This window comes from Oryctolagus cuniculus, chromosome 6 (assembly GCF_964237555.1).
Source record: "Oryctolagus cuniculus chromosome 6, mOryCun1.1, whole genome shotgun sequence".
Lineage (NCBI taxonomy): Eukaryota > Metazoa > Chordata > Mammalia > Lagomorpha > Leporidae > Oryctolagus > Oryctolagus cuniculus.
This window is the reverse complement of record NC_091437.1, coordinates 26,696,801-26,721,163: the sequence shown is the minus strand read 5'-3', so window position 1 is coordinate 26,721,163 and position 24,363 is coordinate 26,696,801. Positions and strand designations below refer to the sequence as shown.

General features: G+C 51.3%; 1 protein-coding gene across 5 annotated transcripts in view; it reads left to right on the top strand.

Annotated features, from left to right (window-relative positions):
• The window catches only part of SIL1 (SIL1 nucleotide exchange factor), a 276,780-nt gene that overhangs the window by 250,524 nt on the left and 1,893 nt on the right, over nucleotides 1–24,363 (top strand). For all 5 annotated transcript variants that reach the window (XM_008255099.4, XM_008255096.4, XM_017341087.3 and 2 more), the window contains 2 exons: nucleotides 22,903–22,999; nucleotides 23,447–23,611. In XM_008255099.4, the coding sequence (XP_008253321.1) occupies nucleotides 22,903–22,999; nucleotides 23,447–23,611 (262 nt within the window). The remainder of the gene's footprint in view (nucleotides 1–22,902; nucleotides 23,000–23,446; nucleotides 23,612–24,363) is intronic.

Below are 24,363 nucleotides of genomic sequence, written 5' to 3'. Positions count from 1 at the left end.
TGGTTCTCTATGGTTGGTGTTTGGGATGGATATTCAAGCTAGTAGGTACAGAAGCTCCTCCCAAGGACTGCTTGGGTTTGATGTCTGCCTGCTCCTGTGCTCAAGCCCTGGCGACAGGTCTGTGGGGATAGACTGCTGTTAAAGGGACAGAAGCAGGGCTTTATATGAATATCAGGTTACTACAGTCAAACCAGATTTCTGCAAGTCAGAGCTCCAGCCAGACTGTGACAGACCTGGCCCAACACCCAGGCTAGTCCCCAGCAGCCAATTATTACCTAATACCTTGGCTTGAGGCAGCATTAAACTATGTGGTAAGCTGTGAACACTCCTGATTTCTGTTGGTTTTGATCCCTACTTTGAAGGATAACACTTGCTTTCCTTTGGGAGTCTCTTCACTACTACCATGTGGTCTGGCAAGGCTGTTTTTCTTTGTGTCCTACCTGTTCCCTTTCCAGTTAGGGCATTCATAGGACCTAGGCTAGCCATTCATAGTATCACTTCCTTCTGTACGATGGTTGGTCCAGGGCATGTGACACAAGCAGTGCCAAAGTCCTTCCCTGGAATTGTATGCCACTTGGGAGGGAGAGGCTTCCTTGATGCTGGGGTTGGTGTGTACAGGGACTCATCCCTGCATGGAGAATGCAGACTCTCCAGGGAGAGGAGCCAAGGTTAGAGAAGCAGCCCGAGGGAGGGTCCTGGCTGGCTTCTTGAGCCAGCTGTGCTTTTCCCCTTGTTGTCTTTCTTCATGATGGAACCCCACAGATTCTGTTTTCCTCACATGACTCACTTAAAAGACAGAGTCCTGACTAATACAAAACTGCTTCCAGCCGACCTCTTCGTTTCTAAGTAGCTAATGCCCTGCCCAGGAAAGCCCATCCTTCGTGCACTCCTGTGCCTAACACTGTGCTGTGCACATACTGGTTGCTTGCCTTCTCCGGCCTTACCCGCTACGCCACAGCACCAGCCCTGCATCAATTCTTGAGTCCCAGCTCTCTGCTTCTTCTGACTCAGCTTCCTCCTAATGTGCCTGGGAAGGCAGTAAACAATAGTCCAAGTAATTGGGCCCCTGCAACCTACATGGGACACCTAGATGGAGTTTCTGGCCTCAGCTTGGCCCGGCCCTGGCTGTTGTGGCTGGAAGATCTGTCTGTCCAGGTCTCTGTTGCCCTGCCTTTCCAGTAAACAAATCCTAAACAAACAAACAAACAAAAATGAGAGACCCTGATCAGCCATCAGGAGAATGAGCTGTCAAAAAGAAGGCAAGCCAGGTCACTGAATCTCTGGCCATGCCCTGCCATGTGGTCTCTCCTTCTGACATGCTCCTACCCAGATAGCATTTGCCATGTTGTGATATAGCCAGAAGGCCTACACTGGAGCCAAGCAAAAACTGGTGCCAGGCTCTTGAATCTCTAGGACTGTGAGCTAAGTAAACCTCTTTCTTTATAAAGTACTCAGGTATTTTACGCAGGTATTTTAGCAACAGGAAAAAAAAAAAAAAAAAAAAGACGAGAAAGCCACCACCCTTTGGTAGGAGAGTTAGTCTGTTACCTGTGCACATATTTTTGGTCTACCTTCCTCTTTACATGTGCTTCTGCAAAAATAAATACAATCTGTCAGTCTCATTTGCAGAGGCCTTGCCAACCACACCAGTGGTGGCAGTGGTGGGCAGGGTGAGGGTGGATTTCAGTCTGCCTCAGGCTGCTGTCTTCCAGATGTTGACAGGAGACTGGACTCATGTGATCCAACACTGTTTGCAGCCTCAGGTCTGATTGTCTCCCTCTGAGATCAGGCCGTCCCCTGGTGACCAGCTTGAGCTGGTGCCGAATTTATTGTGCCTAAAACATCAGGGCAGTGTTGAAGGTTCCTTGCCCACTGCTTCTTTCCCAGGCTGCTTGTGCCAGCTGCAGGGCCCTCATGAGGCTGTTAGGTGTCTCTCTGTGGCAGATTCATTGTTCCATATTTTTATTTAATTACTTACTTTTACAGCTCTTAGAATAAATCTAATTATCCATCTGTTATGCTACATTATGCCACTGCAGTTCATGCAATTCTTTTCTTATTGTACGGTATTTGTCAACTTGACCTTGCCCTCTTCCACTGTTCTTGCTCCTCTGCATGGCTCTGTGCCACTTCTTCGTGGATCCCTGGCACTAGCCAGTCTGTTGGAACTCCCAGGCAGAGCTGGCTGAGTGGCTCATAGATGGAGCAGTGGTTGATGAAGCTTGGAGTACTGCAGGAGGAGAGTAGCTAAGGAGCCACCTCTGAGGCCTTGCTGATCTGGCTAGGTGTGGAAATTTGGTGTTGGAGTGCCAGAGGAGAAGACAGAAGTCCTAACAGTCTGCATCCAGAAGGGCTGTTGTCAAGGTGAGGTCAGGGTGAATGGAGTTGACAGTGTCCGCCCATAGACAGCCGTGGACTTCCTGCCGCTCCTGGCAAGTGGGTGCCCATCCTCGGTATTGATCTTAGACATGGTAGAGGCAGACGTTACCTACTGGAGATAACGTCAGGAACCATGTGGAGGTCTCTAGCCCCCAAATTTTTTTCTCTTGCTTGCTGCTGCCTGAAATGTTAGTGATGCCATTGGGAATTAATTTCTTGTTGTTGTTTTTTTTTTTTTTCTTAAGATTTTTTTTTTTATTTGAAAGAGTTACACAGAGAGGAGAGGCAGAGAGAAAGAGAGAAAGGTCTTCAATCCAATGGTTCACTCCCCAATTGGTCGCAATGCCTGGAGCTGCACCAGTCCGAAGCCAGGAGCCAGAAGCTTCTTCTGGGTCTCTCACGTGTGTACAGGGGCCCAAGGGGTTGGACCATCTTCTATTGCTTTCCCAGGCCATAGCAGAGAGCTGGATCCAGAAGCGGAGCAGCTGGGACTAGAACCGGCGCCCATATGGGATGCCAGCGCTTCAGGCCAGGGCCTTAACCTGCTGTGCCACAGCACCAACCTCAGTTTCTTGGTTTTACAAGTGAGTTGTTATCCTAGGAGGAGTGCCCTAGGGATCACCGAACACCTTTGCTGTAACCTTACTCACGCGGGAAGGGGATACATTGTGATGGGGACACTCAATGGAGTTGCAAGGAAACCACCCCGGAGAGATAGGGGATAAGAAGGCAAAACTGAGGACATGGGCAGGAATCTGCTCTCCATCAGCTCTCAGGGTAAGGAAGGTGCCCATCAGGAGAGGGAGGTCATGTGTCTGCCCACCCACATACCTGCTTAGGGGCTAGACAGTCCAGGCCCAGTGTCCCAGCAGGGAAAATGGTGTGCAGCCAGCCTCATCTCTACAGGCAGCTCCTGTTAATTGCATGCTGGGTACTGGGCTAGACCACCTAGCATGAGGTCACAGAAGACCAGGCCACAAGGCATAGGCTGTGTCCTCCAGGAACTTAAAGGTTTCGTAAAGAAAACAGATTTTGGGGGCTGGTGCTGTGGTGCCATGGGTTAACACCCTGGTCTGAAGCGCTGGCATCCCATATGGGTACCGGTTCGAGACCTGGCTGCTCCGTTTCCGATCCAGCTCTCTGCTATGTCCTGGGAAAGCAGTAGAAGATTGCCCAAGTCCTTGGGCCTCTGCACCCACGTGGGAGACCAGGAAGAAGCTCCTGGCTGCTGGCTTTGGATCGGTGCAGCTTGGACCGTTGACGCCAGTTGGAGAGTGAACCATCGGATAGAAGACCTCTCTCTCTGTCTCTGCCTCTCCTCTCTGTGTGTAACTCTGACTTTCAAATAAATGAATATTTAAAAAAATAGAAAAGAAAACAGACTTTGGTTAGGTCTGTTGAGAGGATTGGAGGAGAATGCGGGCCCAGGAACGCACAGCAGGAGCCCTGGGAGGGTCAGGTGGCCAGTGAGTGTTCCTCTGAGGATATGGAGGTCCCCTACAGCCAGACGAACATGGAGTGGAGGTGCAGAGGGCCACAGAGGGCATTGCAGGTGGAGGCAGTGGAGAGCAGACTTCTGAGTGGAGGAAGGGAGGTCCACCCCCTCATCACTTTTGGTCCTGATATAGGATCGTTTCCAACAAGTTTCCTAAGTGGAGGCGTGGGTTGGTCCCTGTTCCTGCCTCCACAGCGGACACCGTGGGGGCTGGGGCGGGACCCCTGTTTGGTGAGCAGGCTCTTTGGTCAGAGCTGCATCCTGCCACCTCTTAGAGGGGCCCCCACAGCCCAAGATGAGGTTGCCCAACCAAGCTGAAGCTTCCAGCCTGGCTGTGGGCCTGGGCTGGAGCTCCATCTGGCTCAGTGACCAGGCCCTCCATTTCCCTTCCAGGTTAAGACTTGGCAGGCATCAAAGACTGCAAGGACACCCACAGGCCTTTTGCCTTGATGATCACACTCCTGCCTAGGCACATGGCCCCGCTGCGCAGCTCTTCGCACTGCAACATCTGGTGGCTTTGCCACCAAGCAGGAATCAGTGACTAATTGCTAGCTTTCTTCCCCAGGATTATTTGTTGGGGGTGGGGAGGGGGCGATAGGCTGGGGGCGCTGCCATTCCTGCTGCTGCCGCTGTCAGGCTGAAGCCCATGTGGCATTGACAGCCACACTGTGTCTTTGTTCTTGCGTGTTTTTTTTTTTTTTTTTTTTGGTCGTGTCGACATTTGGCTCTTTGAACATCTAACGTCCCTTTTATGCTTCTCATCTCCCACAGAAGATTGCTGTATTTTGTCCCCCACCGGAGCTGCATTTCTCTCTTGTCAGGTTTCTCGCTTTCTCCTTTATTGTGTTTGGATCACTGTGGCCGTGCAGGTCTGGGTATAATCGGGAACTTTTCATCTTCTTGGCAGTGGCCGTCAGCGGCCTGGGTCTTCTTGTAGGAGCTGGACTCTGCCTCAGGCCTCTGAGCAGTCGTGTCCTGGTGAGGGCAAGAGGAAGCCTAGCTGTTAGCTGTCGGGGCTAGCCCAGGGGCTCTCAAGCTTATGAACGCATCAGATACACCTGGGAGGCTTGTCAACCTTCAGAGGCCCAGGCTGCTCCCCTAAAGTCCCCGACTGAATATGGCTGGGTGGGGTCTGAGGATGTGCATTTCAAACTAGCCCTCAAGCATGAGAGGGTTTGTGAAAAAATAGAATTAAAAGATAATGTGAGGCCGGCGCCGCGGCTCACTAGGCTAATCCTCCGCCTAGTGGCGCCGGCACACCGGGTTCTAGTCCCGGTCGGGGTGCCGGATTCTGTCCCGGTTGCCCCTCTTCCAGGCCAGCCCTCTGCTGTGGCCAGGGAGTGCAGTGGAGGATGGCCCAGGTGCTTGGGCCCTGCACCCCATGGGAGACCAGGAGAAGCACCTGGCTCCTGGCTCCTGCCACCGGATCGGCGCGGTGCGCCGGCCGCAGCGCGCCGGCCGCGGCGGCCATTGGAGGGTGAACCAATGGCAAAGGAAGACCTTTCTCTCTGTCTCTCTCTCTCTCACTGTCCACTCTGCCTGTCAAAAAAAAAAAAAAGATAATGTGGGCCGGCGCCGCAGCTCACTAGGCTAATCCTCCGCCTAGCGGCGCCGGCACACCGGGTTCTAGTCCCGGTTGGGGCGCCAGATTCTGTCCTGGTTGTCCCTCTTCCAGGCCAGCTCTCTGCTGTGGCCCGGGAGTGCAGTGGAGGACGGCCCAAGTGCTTGGGCCCTGCACCCCATGGGAGACCAGGAAAAGCACCTGGCTCCTGCCATAAGATCAGCGCGGTGTACCGGCCGCAGCGCGCCGGCCGCGGCGGCCATTGGAAGGTGAACCAACGGCAAAGGAGGACCTTTCTCTCTGTCTCTCTCTCACTGTCCACTCTGCCTGTCAAAAAAATAAATAAATAAAAATAAATAAAAAAGATAATGTGGTGGTTGGCATTTGGCACAGTAGTTAAGACACCACTTGGGATACCTACATCCCATATTGGGGTGCCTGATTCCAGCTTCCTGCTACTGTGCACCCTGGGAGGTAGCAGGTAATGGCCCTGTCACCCACACAGGTGACTTCAGTCTGGCCCAGCCCCAGCTGTTAAAGGCATTTTGGGGAGTGAACCAGCAGATAGAAGATCCCGTCTGCTTTCACATAAGTAAATAAATAATTTTTAAAAGACCATGTGCATTTCTCATGAACTTTTTGAAGCCCCTCATGTTGTTCGTGCTGCTAGCGCAGAGATCAGATTTTGAAAACCATGGCTTTAGCACAGTTTGTCCTGCACCTCAAGTCAGGGTGAGCAGGGAGTAGGTTCCTTCTCTATGCTGGGTCTGCATCTGTCTGTAAACCCTGGTGGCGGATGTAGGCTGGGATACACAGTCACTGTCCTTGCCTGGTGTCCTTTCATACTCACTACAGATCCTTTGGTTAAGCAGCACAGCTTCTTGACAAACAATGGTAGTAAAGTCCAATCAGTTAAGGACCCTTTCCTGGCCATCCAGCTCCTAGTTTCTGGTCCACAGTGGCAGACCTATTTTAGAAATTTCGTGATGGCCACTTTTTAGGCAGGTGAGCCTGGGGAAATGACTCAGCTTTCTGTGACTCAGTTTGTTTCTCTGTGAAATGGAGGCAATAGTGTGTGCCTCCTGGAGTTGTCCTAAGGATTACGTAAGTTCATATTTGGAGAGCACTTGAGAGCCATTAAAAGGTGACTTTCCAGAAGCCATTCTCCCAATGAATGTGAGGCACTTCTCGTATTTTTGTGTCTCTGTCACAAGGGGCCCAGAAAGATGTACCATTTCCCTATCAGACAGGTATCAGAGTGAGGCTCAGTCACTTGGGAAAGTCAGTTCTATCCTTGGCCCACCCTGAGAGAAATGGCAATTATGTCCAGGCTTTGAAGGTGGAGTAGTCACCGATGGACGGGGTCAGGAGAGTGGGGAGGCCTGGCTCATCTGGTCCGCTGCTGGGCAGCTGCTACAGTCAAGGACTTTGCACTGCTCGGCCGTGCACAGGCCTTGGAGAAGAATAAGGCTAGTTTGCCCTTTGCTGCTTGTCTCTTTCTGCTCCCCCCCATTTAAAAAAAAAAAAAAGATTTATTTTCTTTACTTGAAAGACAGAGTTACAGATAGAGATAGAGCGAGAAGTCTTTCATGCAGTGGTTCACTTCCCAAATGGCCACAACAGCCAGAGATGAGCTGATCTGGAACCAGGAGCCTCCTCCAGGTCCTCCCATGCAGGTGCAGGGGGCCAAGGACGTGGGCCATCTTCTACTGCTTTCCCAGGCCATAGCAGAGAGCTGAATTGGAAGTAGAGCAGCCAGAACTCAAACCGGCACCCATATAGGATGCCAGAGCTGCAGGCTGGGGCTTTAACCCACTGCACCACAGCTCCGGCCCCACTTCCTGCCTTTCCTCCACCTTCTGACGGAAGCATTTACAGAAGTCTGTGAGGTTTAAAGTTTAGGGCTGCTCCTGATGGTGCTAGTGGTAGTATGGAACCTGTGGGCCAGGTGCGCTTACATTTGGTATCTCATTTAATCCTCACAGCAACATTACAAAATTATCCTCACTTGACAGATTAGGAAGCTTGGGCAAAGACAGGTTGATTGATTTATCTCAAGGTCACGCTGAAAGGAAATGCAGAATTCTGACTCAGATCAGCCTGACTTGAGAACCGAGGTCTTTTCCACTGCAGAGTTGCTGTGATGTTTCCCTCCGGGAGCCATCTGCACCCTCTGCAGGTGCCTGACCTTGGCCTATTCAGGATCCCTTATCCCTCAGCTCAAGTCCAGGTTCTGGGACCATGAACATGCTTTATTGACCTTTGCATCTTCCAGAGACCCTATCACAAGGCCTTAATCAGGGAGACCATATGTTCTGTTTATGCCTCTTGTCCCAGTGCAGTGATTAACAGTGCCCCCTTTGTCTCTTAACGGTGTCCCAGTTGGGATAATAAATTAAGTGGTCATCCAGCTTACACATGACTACCATTCCTTCCAACCTAGAGGTAATGGCATTTTAATAGGGGACCCTAAAAAATAGAATTGTCTTGAAGACTCAAAGAAATGAATCCCCGATGGTGAAGTTTTAAGTACTCTTATGATCCAGTGGGCAAGAGAATCCAAAAGTCCTTGCTCAGCAGCTCTTCAGCCCTCCCAGGAAGAGTTGTTTCTATGGCCACACTTGAGAGCTGCGGGTCAGCAGGCTTGGACAGTTGGGCCTGGCAGGAGTCTCCTGTGTGGATCATGTGAGCACCTGACGAGCAAGGCCGGGTAAGGAGAATAGGAGCGCAAAGCTGTTGCTTCTCTAGCTCCCCAGGCAGGAGCCAGCCCTGCCTCGCAGTTGATTCTTCTTGAAGTCCCAGCCTTCCTACAGCAGCAAGCTCATGGGCGTTGGCCCTTGGCACATAGCTACCTTCAACCGCTGCTGAGACTCTGGCCTCAGCTTTCCAGTGCTTTCTTTTTCTTTCTTTCTTTCTTTTTTTTTTTTTTTTTCTTTTTTAAGATTTATTTATCTACTTGAAAGAGTTACACAGAGAGAGAAGGAGAGCCAGAGAGAAAGAGGTCTTCCATCCGTTGGTTCATTCCCTAAATGGCTGCAATGGCTGGAGCTGTGCTGATCTGAAGCCAGGAGCCAGGAGATTATTCCAGGTCTCCCACGTGGGGGCAGGGGCCCAAGGATTTAGGCCATCTGTACTGCTTCACAGGCCATAGCAGAGAGCTGGATTGGAAGTGGAGCAGCTGGGACTCAAACCAGTGCCTGTATGGGATGCCGGCACTGAAGGCAGTGACCTCACCCACTATACCACAGTGCCGGCCCCTCCAGTGCTTTCTTGTGCAGAGTTCTGCTGGCCTCTGGCCCTGCGCCTCTACTCTGGTACTGGGCTTGTGTTAGGGGCTGGACCCAGGCCCCTGCTCAGCCAGGGCATGTGCAGCCCCATTCCAGGCTGTGTCCTTGCCACATTTGCAGACAGCTGAAAACTGCTGTGCATATGTCAGTTCACACTTGAACTGGTTTAATGTTTTTTCTTTTAAGTTGCAATCTAAAATTCAGCCAGACAGACTTTAACGAGCGCTAAATCGTCAAGCCTTTTGTTTCCCTCGCTGTTCAAGCCATAGAGATTTTGTGTTTGATTCAGCAACAATTGCTGAATCTTAAACAAACCATTTACATTTTGACATTAACCATTTTTTGAGTGTAACTTTTTCTTTGGCATTCAGATGATTCCAGCAGAAGCCCTTTCATGATTTATCAGAAAGATAGTTGAAAGGGTCCATGGAAGGTGATTCTTAACACGTTCTTTGAGAAAGAAAAAAAAAGTTTTTATCTGACTTTAGGTAGGCAGTGCTTATAGAATTTTAGTCTTTCTGCTCCCATCCTCGTGACTTTTGATCTTGCCACAGCCATCCTTCTGACCAAGCATCTGTTTTCAAGCGACCTTCTCCCACACAGTGGCTTGTCTGATTGAGAACATCTCTGCGGCCGGCGCCGCGGCTCACTAGGCTAATCCTCCACCTTGCGGCGCTGGCACACCGGGTTCTAGTCCCGGTTGGGGCGCCGGATTCCGTCCCGGTTGCCCCTCTTCCAGGCCAGCTCTCTGCTGTGGCCAGGGAGTGCAGTGGAGGATGGCCCAGGTGCTTGGGCCCTGCACCCCATGGGAGACCAGGAAAAGCACCTGGCTCCTGCCATCGGATCAGCGCAGTGCGCCGGCCACAGCGCGCCGGCTGCGGCGGCCATTGGAGGGTGAACCAACGGCAAAGGAAGACCTTTTCTCTGTCTCTCTCTCTCACTGTCCACTCTGCCTGTCAAAAAAAAAAAAAAAAATCTCTGCGTCCTGATTGGCTGTCAACTGTGTCTAATGGGGGAAGAACTGTGTTCATTCTCATTCTGGCCCTAAGGTGCTCAGCTTAGGACATGTATGTGCTGGCCCCCATCAGTGTTTGCTGACCCGCTGACGGGAAGAAGAGCCTCAGATAACATGTTCACAGACAGAACTATCTAACATTCTGTCCTGTGAAGCTGTAAATAATAGAATTTTCTCCATTTCTTCAAGACTTCCACACAGTGGGGTGTTACAGCTTTCCCTTTAGACTCCTGTTCAGGCAACTTGAGTCAGGCCCAAGGGTAAGGTCAGACCTCCCAGTTGTGCCCTGAACCTGACATGGTAGTCAGCACATACCCTCTACCCACATACCTCCTTGTGACGCCATGAGAGAAGTGGCTGTGGGCAGGAAGTCCGTGCCAGCAGGGCAGGGGTGGGGGGTCAGTGAGAGTGGGCATAACGTGTCTACATAATGTGGTACTGGCCAAAGAGTCCATGTTGATCCACCCTTTGGAAAGCCAGCAGCTGGGATGTTCCAATTGCCTCTTAGAACTAGAACTAATTGTTCATAAAGATCTTTCCAAATACCATTGATGCAGAATATTTGGATGGTTCACCATATTGTTCACCATATTTAAACTGTCAGAAACCTTAAATATCTGAGCAAAACCTCAGCAAACAAAGGATATTTTGGGGACTTGTTATGTATGTTGCACAGCAGAGAAATTTGTAGTCTATACGACTTCCAAATCCTGTAAATGAAGCATTTCAGTGTTGTCATTCTCAGCTATAGACCATCCCACGATCACTGCCTTTTCTTTTGCTATTAAGAGATGGCTCATTCATAAACATGCCTGCAGTTGCACGGCAAAAACAAAATAGGCCCTGCTCGATTCCATTGGCTCTGATTGAGCAGATGATGTTTCCCACAGTGCGGTTTATCACGTTTGTCAGATTTATTAGAGAATGCAGGGAGGGCGAGAGGATGAGGAGATCGGAGGAAGAGCTGCAGATTTCCCCACAGCTCAGAACCGTTGTGCGCAGGAGCTGGGTGACAAAGGAAGGTCAGGGCTGAGCCACATAGGCCTGCAGCCAGGTGTGTGGCTGTAGCTTGCAGCAGAGATTAGCTGCCCAGGGGCTTCCCTGGAGCCCCCTTGCTCTGCGGGATCTGGGATCCGACACACACTTTCCTCCCAGCACCTGTGGGGGTAGTTAGACAACCAACTGGTGTAGACAACCTAAAATCACATCTCCGTGTTTGCTCGTAAAGCTGGTAAGTCTGTGTGTGAGAAATCTTTGGTATGTTTTAGGCTAAATTTTCTTCTGCTTAACCTTGTTACTCCCACCTTGCCTCCCTCTGACTGCCTGAGACAATTACTCCGAGACATTCTTTGAATAATTATAGGCCACAGATAATTCTCTTTAGCCGGCTGTCTTCCACGTTCCCTACCCTGTGGTCTCTCTTTAGCCAGTTCTAATTAGCTTCTTTGATCCTTCCTCCCAGCCTCTCTCTCTTGCTTGTTAATTACATTTCTCCCCCATGAATTCTTTCTACTGTGGCTTTGTCCAGCCAGAGATGCTGGGAATGAGGATCTAGGGCCACTCAGTGTGATGCAGTGCCTTCTTCTGTGTACCCTGCCATGGGAAGCTCCTGCCACTTCTTTGTTTTTAAAAATGTATGTATTTAAATAAATAAGTAGAGAAAGAGAGAGACTGATATTCCATCTGCTGGTTCATTCCACAAATGGCTGCCAGAGGCAAGAGCCAGGAGCTTTTTCAAGGTCTCCCACGTGGGTGTAGAGGCCTAGTCACTTGGGCCACCTTCCCTTGCATTCCCAAGCACATTAACAGGAAGCTGGATTGGAAGTGGAGTAGCCAGGACTCAAACTGGTGCCCATGTGGGATACCAGAGCTGCAGGCAGAGGCTTGGCCCTCTATACCACAGCGCCGGGCCTGGTAGTCTGTCTTTACAGAAGAATACAAAGAATAATTTTGTTAAATACTTTATTTCATCAGAAAACCACTGTCATTCTGATGTGTGGCATTTGGCAGGAACTTTATATGCTCATATATTATCATAGTTCATTCCCACAATAATTGCATGAAATACAGATTTTCTTTTAGATATTTTATTGGGAAACATTTGTACCAGCGTAGTGTAACTTTTAGAGACAGTGAATGTCATGAGTTACATGCCATTAGTTTATTATAAAAGAAACATGGAAATTATTTACATGATGAAAGAGTTCAGAGCTGTAGTAGAATGGGCGGTTCACATGATGCTGTTTCAAAACTTATTTCAGTCTCTATTTTATTTTATTTTATTTTTTTAGTTATTTGATAGAGTTACAGAGAGACAGAAAGAGAAAGAGAAAGGTCTTCCATCCACTGGCTCACTCCCCACTTGGCCACGAATGCCAGAGCTGGGCTTATCTGAAGCCAGGAGCCAGGAGCCTCCTCCAGTTCTCCCATGCTGGTGCAGGGGCCAAGTATTTGGGCCACTTTCCACTGCTTTCCCAGGCCATAGCAGAGAGCTGGATTGGAAGTGGAGCAGCCGGCACTCGAATCAGCGCCCACATGGGATTCCAGCACTGCAGGTGGCAGCCCTACCTGCTACGCCACAGCACTGGCTCTCAGTCTACAAATTTTCTAAGGAGGTTGGCATCTCTAAGTAAAAAATGATATTGGTAATCTAGAACTTCCATAGTGCCTCCATATTCTGGAAGGACTTTCTCTCCAAATTCCATACTAACAATTGAGTCTCTCCGCCCCTTCGGTTAGAGCCCAGTCCGACAGCTTCCACTGGAGTGTGCAATATTTTTCCTTGGGATTTCTCTGGGAGCAATTATTTGGTTCTGGCCACTGCCACAGCTCTACTGTGCTCTCACTGATAGGTGATGTTATTAGTCCTTGTTCTAGCAGTGCAGAAGCTGAAGGCCAAAGAGACTTCCTTACTTAGTCACGCAGATTAAAAACATTGGAGCGGCTGGCGCCGCGGCTCACTAGGCTAATCCTCCGCCTAGCGGCGCCGGCACACCGGGTTCTAGTCTTGGTCGGGGCACCGGATTCTGTCCCGGCTGCCTCTCTTCCAGGCCAACTCTCTGCTGTGGCCCAGGAGTACAGTGGAGGATGGCCCAAGTGCTTGGGCCCTGCACCCCATGGGAGACCAGGATAAGTACCTGGCTCCTGCCATAGGATCAGTGCGGTGCGCCGGCCGCGCCGGCCATTGGAGGGTGAACCAACAGCAAAGGAAGACCTTTGTCTCTCTCAAAGTCCACTCTGCCAGTAAAAAAAAAAAAAAAAAAAAAAAAACCAACATTGGAGCTAGAACTTCAGCCCAGGTTTTATTGACCCAGAGCAGTGCTTATTCACTGGTTTGCTTCCTGATTTTGGCATTTTTGGTGACAAACAAGTCTGGATTGTTGGCTGTTAGCTCAGGAAAATATGAACCAATCAGCCCTGTGGTAGGTATGAGCTGTTATGCCCCTCTCCATCCCCCCCACTCCGGCCCAATGTGGCAGAGGCTTTCTGAATTGAAATGACAGAGCTGGCAGAAGCACACTGAAGTGGCACTGGGGTGTTCATTGGAGTAGCTAGAAAACTCCATCTGCAAGAAAACAGGCTGTGATAAATCTTTGACCCACATTAATTCTTCACTTTTCTGACAGTTTTGTGTGTCTGCAAGTTAAAGAAGCAGTGAGGGAAAGGGCTTCACTGAAATTGTATCTGGGTAGCAAGGATTTTTATAGTGAAGTTGAAGTTTTAGGAAAGTGACCATGTTTGGAGAAGTTGAGGGGAGTGCAAAACTCCAAGTTTGGGAAGAGCAGATATGATGTCTGAACAGCAACTTTGAAAGGAAGGGTGACTCATAATCTAAAAACTGAGATGTGCTTAATGGAGTCACGAGTGATTACTGCAAGGAACAAGGAAACAGACGCCCAAAGGGACCCAGGAGCCATGTGGGAACAGAGAAGAGACCATCAGCCTCAGAACACTGCCAGCAATACCTGGTGTGGGAGACCTGGGAAGGGAAGTACTCAGAGCCGGGAGAGGGCTTCTGCAGTTAATGGTCGGAATAAGAGAAATGGCTGGGAAAGCTCCAGGCCACCTGTTTCAGTCAGGTGACTCAGCATAGCAGGTGCCAGAGGTAGCATCTCCTTTGTTGCTGCTTTCTCTGTGTTGCCTGTGCCTTCTCTTAAGGAGAATGACTTTCTGCTGGCACGAATAAACCAAACACCATTAAGAGGAATTGAGACTAAGATTTGTGAGGAAGAAGAAAAGAGCCACTGGCCTCTTACTGGTGGGTTAGGGTATGGAAGATCACAGCCACGTGAAACTCCGAACATCATCCTGGAGCCTACATGTGCCTGAGTCTTTGGTACGCTAGGGGTTGAGAGGAGCAGAGAGATAGATGGTGAACGGAGTAAGCTGTGGAGATGTGATTCATGGGCATTTCTAAAGAGAAGAGTGATTTGGAGCTAATGTGAGTTCTGTAAAAGCAGGTGTTAATACTAAAGTCTTTCCCTCCCTCCCTCTCGTCTTCCCTCCCATACACAGAAGAGTTTATCAGTCTTAATACACACACTTGAAATTATTGAAAGGGAACATACCCCTTTAACCACCACCCAAGTCATAGAATAAAACATTGTCAATACCCCTGGGGGACTCCCTCATTTCTAATTTCCCTTTCCTGGAGAGATGAGACCAATTAGTTAGACACAGAGGACGTCCGCTTCTCAGGAGGGCGCGTGGTAGAATCTCATGATAGAGGGATGATGATAGATAGACAGGGACCTGGAGCGGCCTGAGCATTCACCCCGTGAGTAAGTGGTTTGTAAGTGGTTCCATGGCAGCAGAACCTCCACTCTGAGATGTGCCAGAGAGCTCATCAGCACCCGTCCTGTCTGTCCTGCAATCTGCCTCCTGGGTGAAGACACTGGAGTGGGTGACACAGGTCCAGAAGGGGTTGCCAACACGGTGGACACATGACAGGATGGCAGGCTAGGGCGGAGGGCCCTGCAGGCCAAATGAGGTGTTTCATTTTGCTATAAAAAACCATTTATTAATAACTGTTGCTCTATATAAGGCTCATTTTTAAAAGAAATCTCATCACTGAGAAATAAATATGATGGTGTCATATCACCCATTTTTGCCTGCTAATCTGAAAGAGTAGCCGTGAGGCCCTATGTTTAGGTTCAGGCCCATGGTAGTGGGGGAACCTTTGGCTCATGAGAGTTATTTCTGCACTGCTCAAAACCTAAGGATGGCTTGAGGCATTGGTCCAGAATGGCCCTGGGACAGAGGTAGCCAGGCTCACTGGACTCTGAAGGGCTGGTCAGGCGGAGCCCTGCAGGGAGGTTTTGGCTCCCTCTGCAGGGATTGTCCATCCATGGAACAGCATCTCAGAGAGCACTGTCAGAAAGAATGAGTACAGGGTCCTGGGATGGCAGATTGTGAGAAGGGGACTTTCTCAGTGGCACTTGGCTGCTCCTGAGCTTCAGAAGGGCTGACCTGTCATGTCAGGACTAGGCAACACTCTTTAAGAGCTAGACCTGGAGGACAGGCTTCCAGATGCTCATTGGGATGCCTGCATGCCTGAGTTCCAGCCCCAATTCCGCTTCCGATTACAGTTACTTCTAACGGTCAGCCCAGGAAGCAAGTGATGGTTCAAGTACTTGGCACCACGCCACCCATGTGGGAAACCAGCATGGAGCTCCTGACTTAGCTGGGACCAATCCTGGCCATTGCAGCCATTTGGAAAGTGAACCAGTAGATGGCAGATTCTGTGTGGGGATAGGTATCCATCTCTCTCTCTCTCTCTCTGTGCCTTTCAGTGACATACTTTTTTTTTTCCTTAAAGATTTATTTATTTATTTATTTGAGAGGTAGAGTCGCAGACAGAGCTCCGGAGAGACAGAAGAAATCTTCCATCCACTCATTCACTCCCCAAATAGCTGCAACAGCCGATCCAAAGCCAGAAGCCAGGAGCTTCTTCTGGGTCTCCCATGTGGGTGCAGGACTTTCCCAGGCCATCAGCAGGAAGCTGGATCGGTAGCTAAGCAGCTGGGACACGAGCTGGCACCCATGTGAGATGCTGGCACTGCAGGCAGTGGCTTTACTTGCTACACCACAGCACCAGCCCCCGTCATACTTTTTTTCAAAGAGATAGACTTGGGATCCATGAATATTATCTTCAGTCAAGCAGATTTCAGTTCAGTATCAGAGACACTTTTCTAGAAATTGGGAAAGTTTCAAAAGGGCGTAAGGCTGTTTGGTGTGTTGGAGTTTGCTCCACTGCCATAGTCTTAGGGTACTCTAGCCAGTGACTGGGGCTGCTGTATTGGCAAAAAGGTTGGCCCTAGTTATCCCATGAGTGGTCCTCAGAATGTAAGAGTAAGGATCATGCAGGCAGTTTTGAAAAAGCAGGTTTTTGGAGCCCCAACCCCTGAGATTATGATTGAGTATACATTGGTTAGGTTTTGACATCTGTATTTTCAAAAAGTTCCTTGAGTGCTCCTTGGAGAAATGGCTAAGTCCATGGCTGGCACAGGGAAAGTACAGCATCTTGTACAAGAACATCTTGTGCCAGAGAATAAGGAAGTATTCTCAAAGAGCCATAGAAACATGTCAGAAAGACAGAAGGCAGTATGAAAAGGTGCTAGTGATTAGTTCAAAGATAATTGGAGCATCAATATAATGACAGAAGTGCCTTATATTCCATATATTAAGAATCCGTGAATCCATATTGATATAAATGAATGAATGGGAGAGAAGGGAAGTCTCTTCTTTCAAGTAGAGTGCCACCGAAAAAGAAGCTTTGACAAACTTAGAAGTAATGTTACTTTAAGCAAGAATTATCGAGGAATGTCAAAACTAGTGGATGAAAGGTTGATGAGGAACAGATTGTCTGTTCTCCCTGCAAACTATTTATTAATTTCAGAGGGACAGATAGTAACTTTGTAGTGGAGAGATCTGGCAGAAATTCTAGCCAGTAGTCAGAGTGAACATGGCCAGTTGTGGGACTGGGTGACATCAAAACCTCCAGACAAGATGCACTGAGAAGGGTGCAGCATTGTACTGCTGCAAAAGGGTGTAACCTCAGTGTAATCCCGAGAACACATCCGATCCAGATGAGACGTTTGAACATTGTACAGCTGGCCTGTACACTCCAGCAGTGTCAAAGTCATGAAAAAGACAGACCAAGGAGGGGAGGGGCCCAGATGAAAGGAACTTGGGTCATTGTGGCCCTGTACAGTGGACCTGGGACCAAAAATACATCTTGGCAAAATCCAAATATCTATAGGTCATCGTGTCAGTGTTAATTTATTGATTTTATAATTGTATTGTAGTTTTGTTCTTGGGAAATACAACAATTCTTCAAAAAGTTCTTGGAAAATATTGGAGTTAAAAAGTACATTTATTCTGGTGCTGAAAAAAATTTTAAATCCATGTATACCTGGGGTTTTCAGAATATTCATTAGAAAATGCATACTATGAAAAACTGCATGAATTTGAAAATTTTTTTGCATCCAAATGTATCTTTTAATTTCCCTTTTCCATGACCTTTTTAAAGTCCCCTTGTGAGCACTGATACACTTAGGGGCAAAGGAGCATCACATTACAGTTTACTCTCGAACGTTTCAGAGGAGGAAATATGCGTAAATCCATGTAGGAAGAAAGAAAAACAAACGTGGTAATTGTTAACCGCAGGATTTCTGCCACTCGTCGTGCAATCTTTCTGTAAGTTCTTTTTCTGTGTGATGTTTTTGCTTTTCTGTGATTTTAAGTGTCCAGTCTGAAATGGTTTTAGGAACAAACGTGCTCCAGGTGACTGTGATGCAAGCTTTGCTTAGAAGCTGCCAGCTGTTGCTGGGAGATTGCTTCCTTTGAGACCAGAGATGGGCAGGCTGTGTGCGTGTGCATGTGTGAAGCTCGAGAGAGGTCCTAGAGACCCTGCGTGAGCACCCCGTGTTTACTGCAAGCAATGGCTGCTGAGTGGGGCAGCACACGGAGGGATTAGGTGATAGCCCTCCCTTCCCCAGCATCGCAGGGAAGCTCCGAGGGGCCCAGGGTGCTGGCCACGCACTGAGGCGGTTTGAGGCGCGTGTTCTGAGCTGAGTGGTTTCTTGGATCTTCACTTCCATGTGGAAGTCGTGTGTAGTACTCATGGCAGGGGAGGGGGGATGAGTGTGTGATTCTCCAAGCTGGTTGCATAGCTCCGTCCAGTCCCCAGGTGGCAGGCAACTGTAGATCCCCTGGAACCTCCCTGTGTTTGACAGATACAGGACACATTAGGGCACAGACAAGATGGGGCCGCCCGAGAGAGTCCTTCTGAACAGGAGGGGGAGCACATCCAGCTTCATCAGCCGAGCCCGGCCAGCCCTGCCTGGGGTGGGCCTGTCCCTGCTGCACGACGTCTTCTCTGCATTTCCGGTGGACAGTGGCAGTTCATGCCTCTGCTAAGAGAACTTAGAGAAAGCACCTCTGTCCCTCTTAGAAATACTGTGAGGGCCCCTGAGAGAGCACAGCCATGGATCTGAGCGCAGGCTTGGTGTGGGGGTCGGTGCTGCTGGCTGCATGGCCTTCACCCCGGCGTCTCCTTGCTGCCGTCTGCCCGGTCACACGCAGCCTTATTTCCAGGTCCAGAGCCCCTTCTCTTCCAGGTTCTCTGCTTTCCTGATCAGGCTCTGCTTTCAGCCCTGGTTTTGATTTGCCCCTGAGTGGAACTTCTGTGCACACTCATTCACTGTGTACATGCCTGGGGCCTGCAACCCCATAGTGGCACAGCTTCCTAAACCGGGAAGGGCCCAGACCTAACTTCATGCTCTACTCACTGTGTTAAAATTCCTAACCACTTTTTTTTTTCTTTTTAAAATTTTTATTTATTTACTTGAGAGATAGAGATAGACAGTGAGAAGGAGAGACAGAGAAAAAGATCTTCCTTCTGTTGGTCACTCCCCAAATGGCCACAAGTCAGGAACCAGGAGCTTCTTCTGGGTCTCCCACGTGCAGGGGCCCAAGCACTTAGGCCATCTTCTACTGCTTGGCCATAGCAGAGAGCTGAATAGGAAGAGGAGCAGCCGGGACTAGAACCGGTGTGCATATGGGATGCCAGTGCCTTAGGCAGAGGATTAACCCACTGCGCCAGGGCACCAGTCCCAGAAATTCCTAACTACTTTTTAACAAAGGCCCCTGTTTCCATAGTGTTTGGGTGCTGGGCGCCAGGAGGGGAGAAAGGCAGCCTCCTTTGTAGTTCCTGGCCTGGCCCTGCTGCTGTCCCTGAGATCAGCAGCTCTCTTCCCTCCCCCAGACACTTGCCCAGCTGTCCTTAGCTCAGTATGACCCCTGACCCATGGCAGATTGCCCACGTTGCTGTCACCCTGCCCCAAACTGGTTCCTGCAGAGTCGCTTCCATCCATCCCACCCATGCCGGTCCCTCCAAGATTTACTGAGTAGCAGCTGCCGCCGTCCCTGTGCACACACACAGCTGACTCGCCTGCTGATTGTGAACATCTCAGTAATCCAAGTGCTAATGGTATTTATTCAGTCCAGCCGCCTTAGCCCTGAACAAGGTTTATTCTCATCTGTAGTGTTGGAGGCGAGCTACTTCCTTAGTATCCTTCTGTTGACTTTGAACACACCAGCACCACTGATGTCACGGAGAGGCAAGCCAGGTGGCTGCCCCTTTAACTCTCTCAAATCCCAGCTGTCAGGCAGCAGGACTGGCCTCTGTAGACATGGGCCACAGTTGCGGTCCAGAGCCCCTAGGCTAGATGGCAGCAGGGCTGGCCTGGGTGTGCTGGGCTGAGTAGAGCCTCATTCTCAAGGTCTGGCCTGGCCTGTTTTGTACCAAACTCAGTACAATTATTACCTTTTGGCCTCAATTCATTGACTAGCATTTTGGCATTCATTAGCTGTTTTGTTTTTTGTTTATTTACTTATTTACTTACTTGAAAGATTCACAGAAAGAGGGAGAGACAAAGAGAGATATCTTCTATCTGCTGATTCACTTCCCAGATGAATGTATTGGCCAGGGCTCTTATAAGGCCAAAGCCAAGTGTTTCATGCAGATCTCCCCCATGGGTGGCAGGGGCCCAAGCACTTGGGTCTGTCTTCTGCCACTTTTCCCAGACCATTAGCAGGGTGGCTGTCCTGTCTTTAATGAAAGGTAGTCTTAATAGTCTTAGCTCTCCCTCACAAAGTGAAGAGACTTGCCCAGGGTCATTAGACATTGTTCATAGAAGCTCTCCCTAGGATCCTCCAGGCCCTGGATCTTGCACACTCTGATTTTTTTTTTTTTTTTTTTGACAGGCAGAGTGGACAGTGAGAGAGAGAGACAGAGAGAAAGGTCTTCCTTTGCCATTGGTTCACCCTCCAATGGCCGCCACAGCCGGTGTGCTGCGGCCGGCGCACCGCGCTGATCCGAAGGCAGGAGCCAGGTGCTTCTCCTGGTCTCCCATAGGGTGCAGGGCCCAAGCACTTGGGCCATCCTCCACTGCACTCCCTGGCCATAGCAGAGAGCTGGGCCATCCTCCACTGCACTCCCTGGCCATAGCAGAGAGCTGGCCTGGAAGAGGGGCAACCTGGACAGAATCCGGTGCCCCGACCGGGACTAGAACCCGGTGTGCCGGCGCCGCAAGACGGAGGTTTAGCCTATTGAGCCGCTGCGCCGGCCGGCCACACACTCTGATTTTACTTGGAGCTCTTCAGAGCCCATGGCGGAGCTGCCCTGGGGAACCCCCACCCCTACCAGAAGATACTCCGCTCTGCTGTCACTGCTGGGATGGAGGCCTGAGCTCACCCCTGCCCCTGCCACACTTGCTCAGCCCCTTGGCGGGGCTGTTAGGAAGAGCTGGGGCTGTGCCAGGGGACTGTTTGGTGAGTGCTCCGAGCAGTCAGCGTGGGCTCATCGTTCAAGCTGGGCAGGGCGTGGCCCAGGCTGCCCTCTGCCAAGGAACTATTCGGCTTGAGGTGCTGCTGTCCACTCGCAGTCCCTTCAGGACCCTGCTGCAGGCAGGAAGTTGGATTTGGCGCCTTATACAATGATGCTAGCAACCTGCCAGAGGGCGCCAGGTTTTCCTTGTCCCCCTGGCTGACTTCCCTGTCCTGGGCGTCATTCTCTCTTCTCTAAGTGGGCTTTCCTCATGGGGAGGATGGCAATAGGGTAGGGCATACAGGACCACTCTGGCTGTGGGGCCCTGGCTCACGGCAGGCTGCCTCTGAAGACTAGCACTTATCTGTGTGTGGCTCCAGTGCAGACAACGTGAGGGTCCTAGGCAGCAGGCCAGACTGTTGATGAAGAGCCCTGTCTGCTGCTTGGGCCGTGAGGGACCGGGCATCCCAGCAGTGCCCCTGGGGCTGGTGCGGTCAGGCCTCGCAACTGCCCTTGCTGAGAAGCAGCGCTGGCTCTTTGTGTGGACATCTCTGCATGGGCGCCTTCCGTTCCTGCCCCTGCCTGCTGTAGGTGAGCATCCTCAGGCATGTGGTGGCAGAGACAGACCCAGTTAGCTTGGCTCTGATGAAGCCGCCACCTTCGCAAGTCAGGGGAACAGGGGCTGCAGAGGGCCCGAGCTCCAGGCCCTCCTGCCCAGTGCCCACTGCCTCGCAGGACAGGAGCTGTCAGCTTGCCTTTCTCAGTGGACTCGTACTATCTCCAGGCTGCTCCTCAGACAGGAGGCTGGCACTGCGGCAGACCGGCCAGCATACCCCTGTGTTTCCTCTCCAGCTAGGAGAAAGCAGAGGGACCTCCCTTTTGACAATAGGGATCCTGGCTCCCATGCCAGGTCTGCCTTGATTCTTGAGGCTGGTTCCTGGCAGGAATAGAAGGGGTAGACCATCATCTAGGGGTAACCTGGGCCCCGTGTGTTAGTATTTGGCCAGCTTTAGGAGCCCGGGCAGCTGCCCAGGGTGTGATCTCTCTTGGTACCTGACTCCTCTCTTTTCTGCATTTTGGACCAGGAATCAACTCCTTCCTTTTTGTCTTTGCTTCCTTCCAACCTCTTTCCTCTCCAGCATGTAGTGAGAGGTCCTGGTTGGGAGGGTCGGGTGTTAGGAGGAGCAGGTACTTTGGGGGTCTCTGGGACACTTATCGTCAAACTAAGGTAAGGCAGCCAGAGACACTGAGAGACTTTGGGAGATTCTGGTTCCCTTGGTGGGAGGGTGGGACAGCCACTGTGTGACCTCTGTTCCGGCCTTCTCCTTGCTTCTGGCTGCAGACCTTGTATGGCCTTTGCTCTTCTGTTCTCTTGGGCCCTCGAATGGCTGTGGGGGTGGGGGGGGGGAGACCACCTTCTCAGGGACTGACCGTGAGGGTCTCTGCACTGATCACTTGCCCCTTAACTGCTCACTGTTGTCAGCCAGGAAAGCAGGGAGCCTGCAAAACCATGTCCTGCAGGATTCCCAGCTGTGTCCCTTGCCTGGCACCCTGCCCTAAAGGAGGGTGCCCACCGGCTCCCATCCTTTCATCTAGGGGGCTAGGCCTGTGGGTGCGTGGCTCTGTACTGCTCCTCTGGACAGAATGGACAGAGGCAGGACAGAGGCAGGCCAGGCTGCCCTTATTACTTGTTGGTTGGCGGCTGCTTTGCTGTGGCTCCTGTTCACGGTGGGCTCTGTGCAGAGCGCTGCAAATACAGGGCCGGAGGAAACCCCTGCGGCTGCTCCTGGGGAGTAAGAACCCACAGGGAGCGCCACTAGGCCTGGTTGAGGATTTATCGAGGTGCTCGGTTGCTCTCTGGGCACTGTGCTCTCTGCCTGCCCTCCCCTCACAAGTGTTTTCTATGTGCTAGCCGAGGAGGAGAGAGGAGGGGGGTGAGGCCCTGGCCCTGTCTGTTACAAACTCCATAGCAGAGGGCCGCACACCCAAGGTGTGATGTGCCTGGGATGGTGGAGGGCGGCGCATTCAGCACCAGCCTGGAGGAGGCTTCATACAGGAGAGCTGGTGAACTGGCCTCTGGCCATGGGAGTGGGCTCTGTGGTAGAGGTGACTTCCCCCACCCCTACACCCACCCCTAGGACCAGTCCAGCTGACCATTGGTTACTGGTGGTGAGCCCTAGCTCTGGCCCATCATCTGAGCTAGTCTTTGTTGTCCCAACTGAAGTCTAGCTTCTCCTGAGCAGGAACCACCCTGATGCTCCTCCTCTCTCCCCAGGGCTAGCTGCTAGGCAGGCTGGGCAGAGTGGCCACTCTTTCCTCTGCTTTCTTCTGCAGCAACCCAAAGGTCCAGGTGGAGGCCATTGAAGGGGGAGCCCTGCAGAAGCTGCTGGTCATCCTGGCCACTGAGCAGCCTCTCTCTGCAAAGAAGAAGGTGAGTCTCTGTCTCCTTCTTCCTGCCCACTCCCAGACCCTGTGAGGCCTGAAAGGATGGGGTCCCTTCGCAGGCTGTGCACGTGTCCCTGGGTCCTGAGTGTCATCCACTGAAGAACAGGCAAGAGGTCACACTCAGCCTATGAAGGTAGATGGTGTGTGTAGAGGTGGCTGGGCCCTGGGTGAGCTCCAGTGGCCTTGGGCCCCACCTGCAGCTTCCTGCCTACCTCCGTTTACCCTCTCTCTCTGATTGGCTGAAGGTTTCTGATGTCTCTCCAGGCTCTCATAGTCCTGGGTTCTGGGATACAGCTATACCCCAGAGTGGTGGGGGGCTAAGAAGAGTGGAGGCTGGGTGGGGTCACTGGGGCACATCTGCCTTTTCTGAGTCTTGGGGAGCAGGTCTAGCTCTCTGGAGCACTTACCTATCCCTGGATCTGTGCCTCCCCAGGTCCTGTTTGCATTGTGCTCCCTGCTACGTCACTTTCCCTATGCCCAGCAGCAGTTCCTGAAGCTGGGGGGGCTGCAGGTCCTGAGGAGTCTGGTGCAGGAAAAGAACACGGAGGTGCTGTCCGTGCGTGTGGTCACGCTGCTGTACGACCTGGTCACTGAGAAGGTGCGTGCCCTGCCTGTCCACCTCCCTTGTTTCTGGCCATTTTACCCAGGACCCCTCCCAAGTCTCCTGCATCTGCCCGTCCATGTACAGGGATGGAAGATGTCACAACTAAGCTGCAACCTGAGTGCTGGTGACCAGGGGTGCAGGAGTGAGACTGAGGGACAGTACCAGGTCCTTTGTGGAATGAAAGGCATGGGGTGGGCCTGGGCAGCTGAGCCTGGGAGCCAGGAGATCAAGGATCCAGGGCTGATGTGGCTGACTCAGGATTCTGTAAACCTGGAGGCACCTTCTCTGGGGGGCAGGAGCTCAGAACCACAGCCCTTGAGAGCCCCAGGTACCCCATTGCTTGCCACCTGAGAGAAGAATTGGTGCCCATCCCACTTTGGTTTTTGCATGCCTGAGAAGCATCTTAATTAAGGAGGAGAGAGGAAACCAGCCAGGCCTGGCTTCCTAATTCAGCTGCTGCGGAGAGCGTTGGCACGGCCTTCTTAGTTGCCTCTCCCGGGCCTCATGCTCCCGGAACAGTCGGCTGCTGATTGGCGGAGCAGGGCTGGGATGCTGCAACCGTGGCTGAATGCTGGAGGCTGAGAGCACCCCCCACCAGCCCTTGCCAGCTCTTCGCCCTCCCCTAGGCAGGGCTGGGCTGCCCATGGCAGCCTTTCTGTCACTCATCCTCCCTCTCCCCCGCTGCCTCTCTGCCTGGCTTGATTCTTGGTCTGCTTCTGTCTCTCTCTCTCTCAATCCAGCTGCAG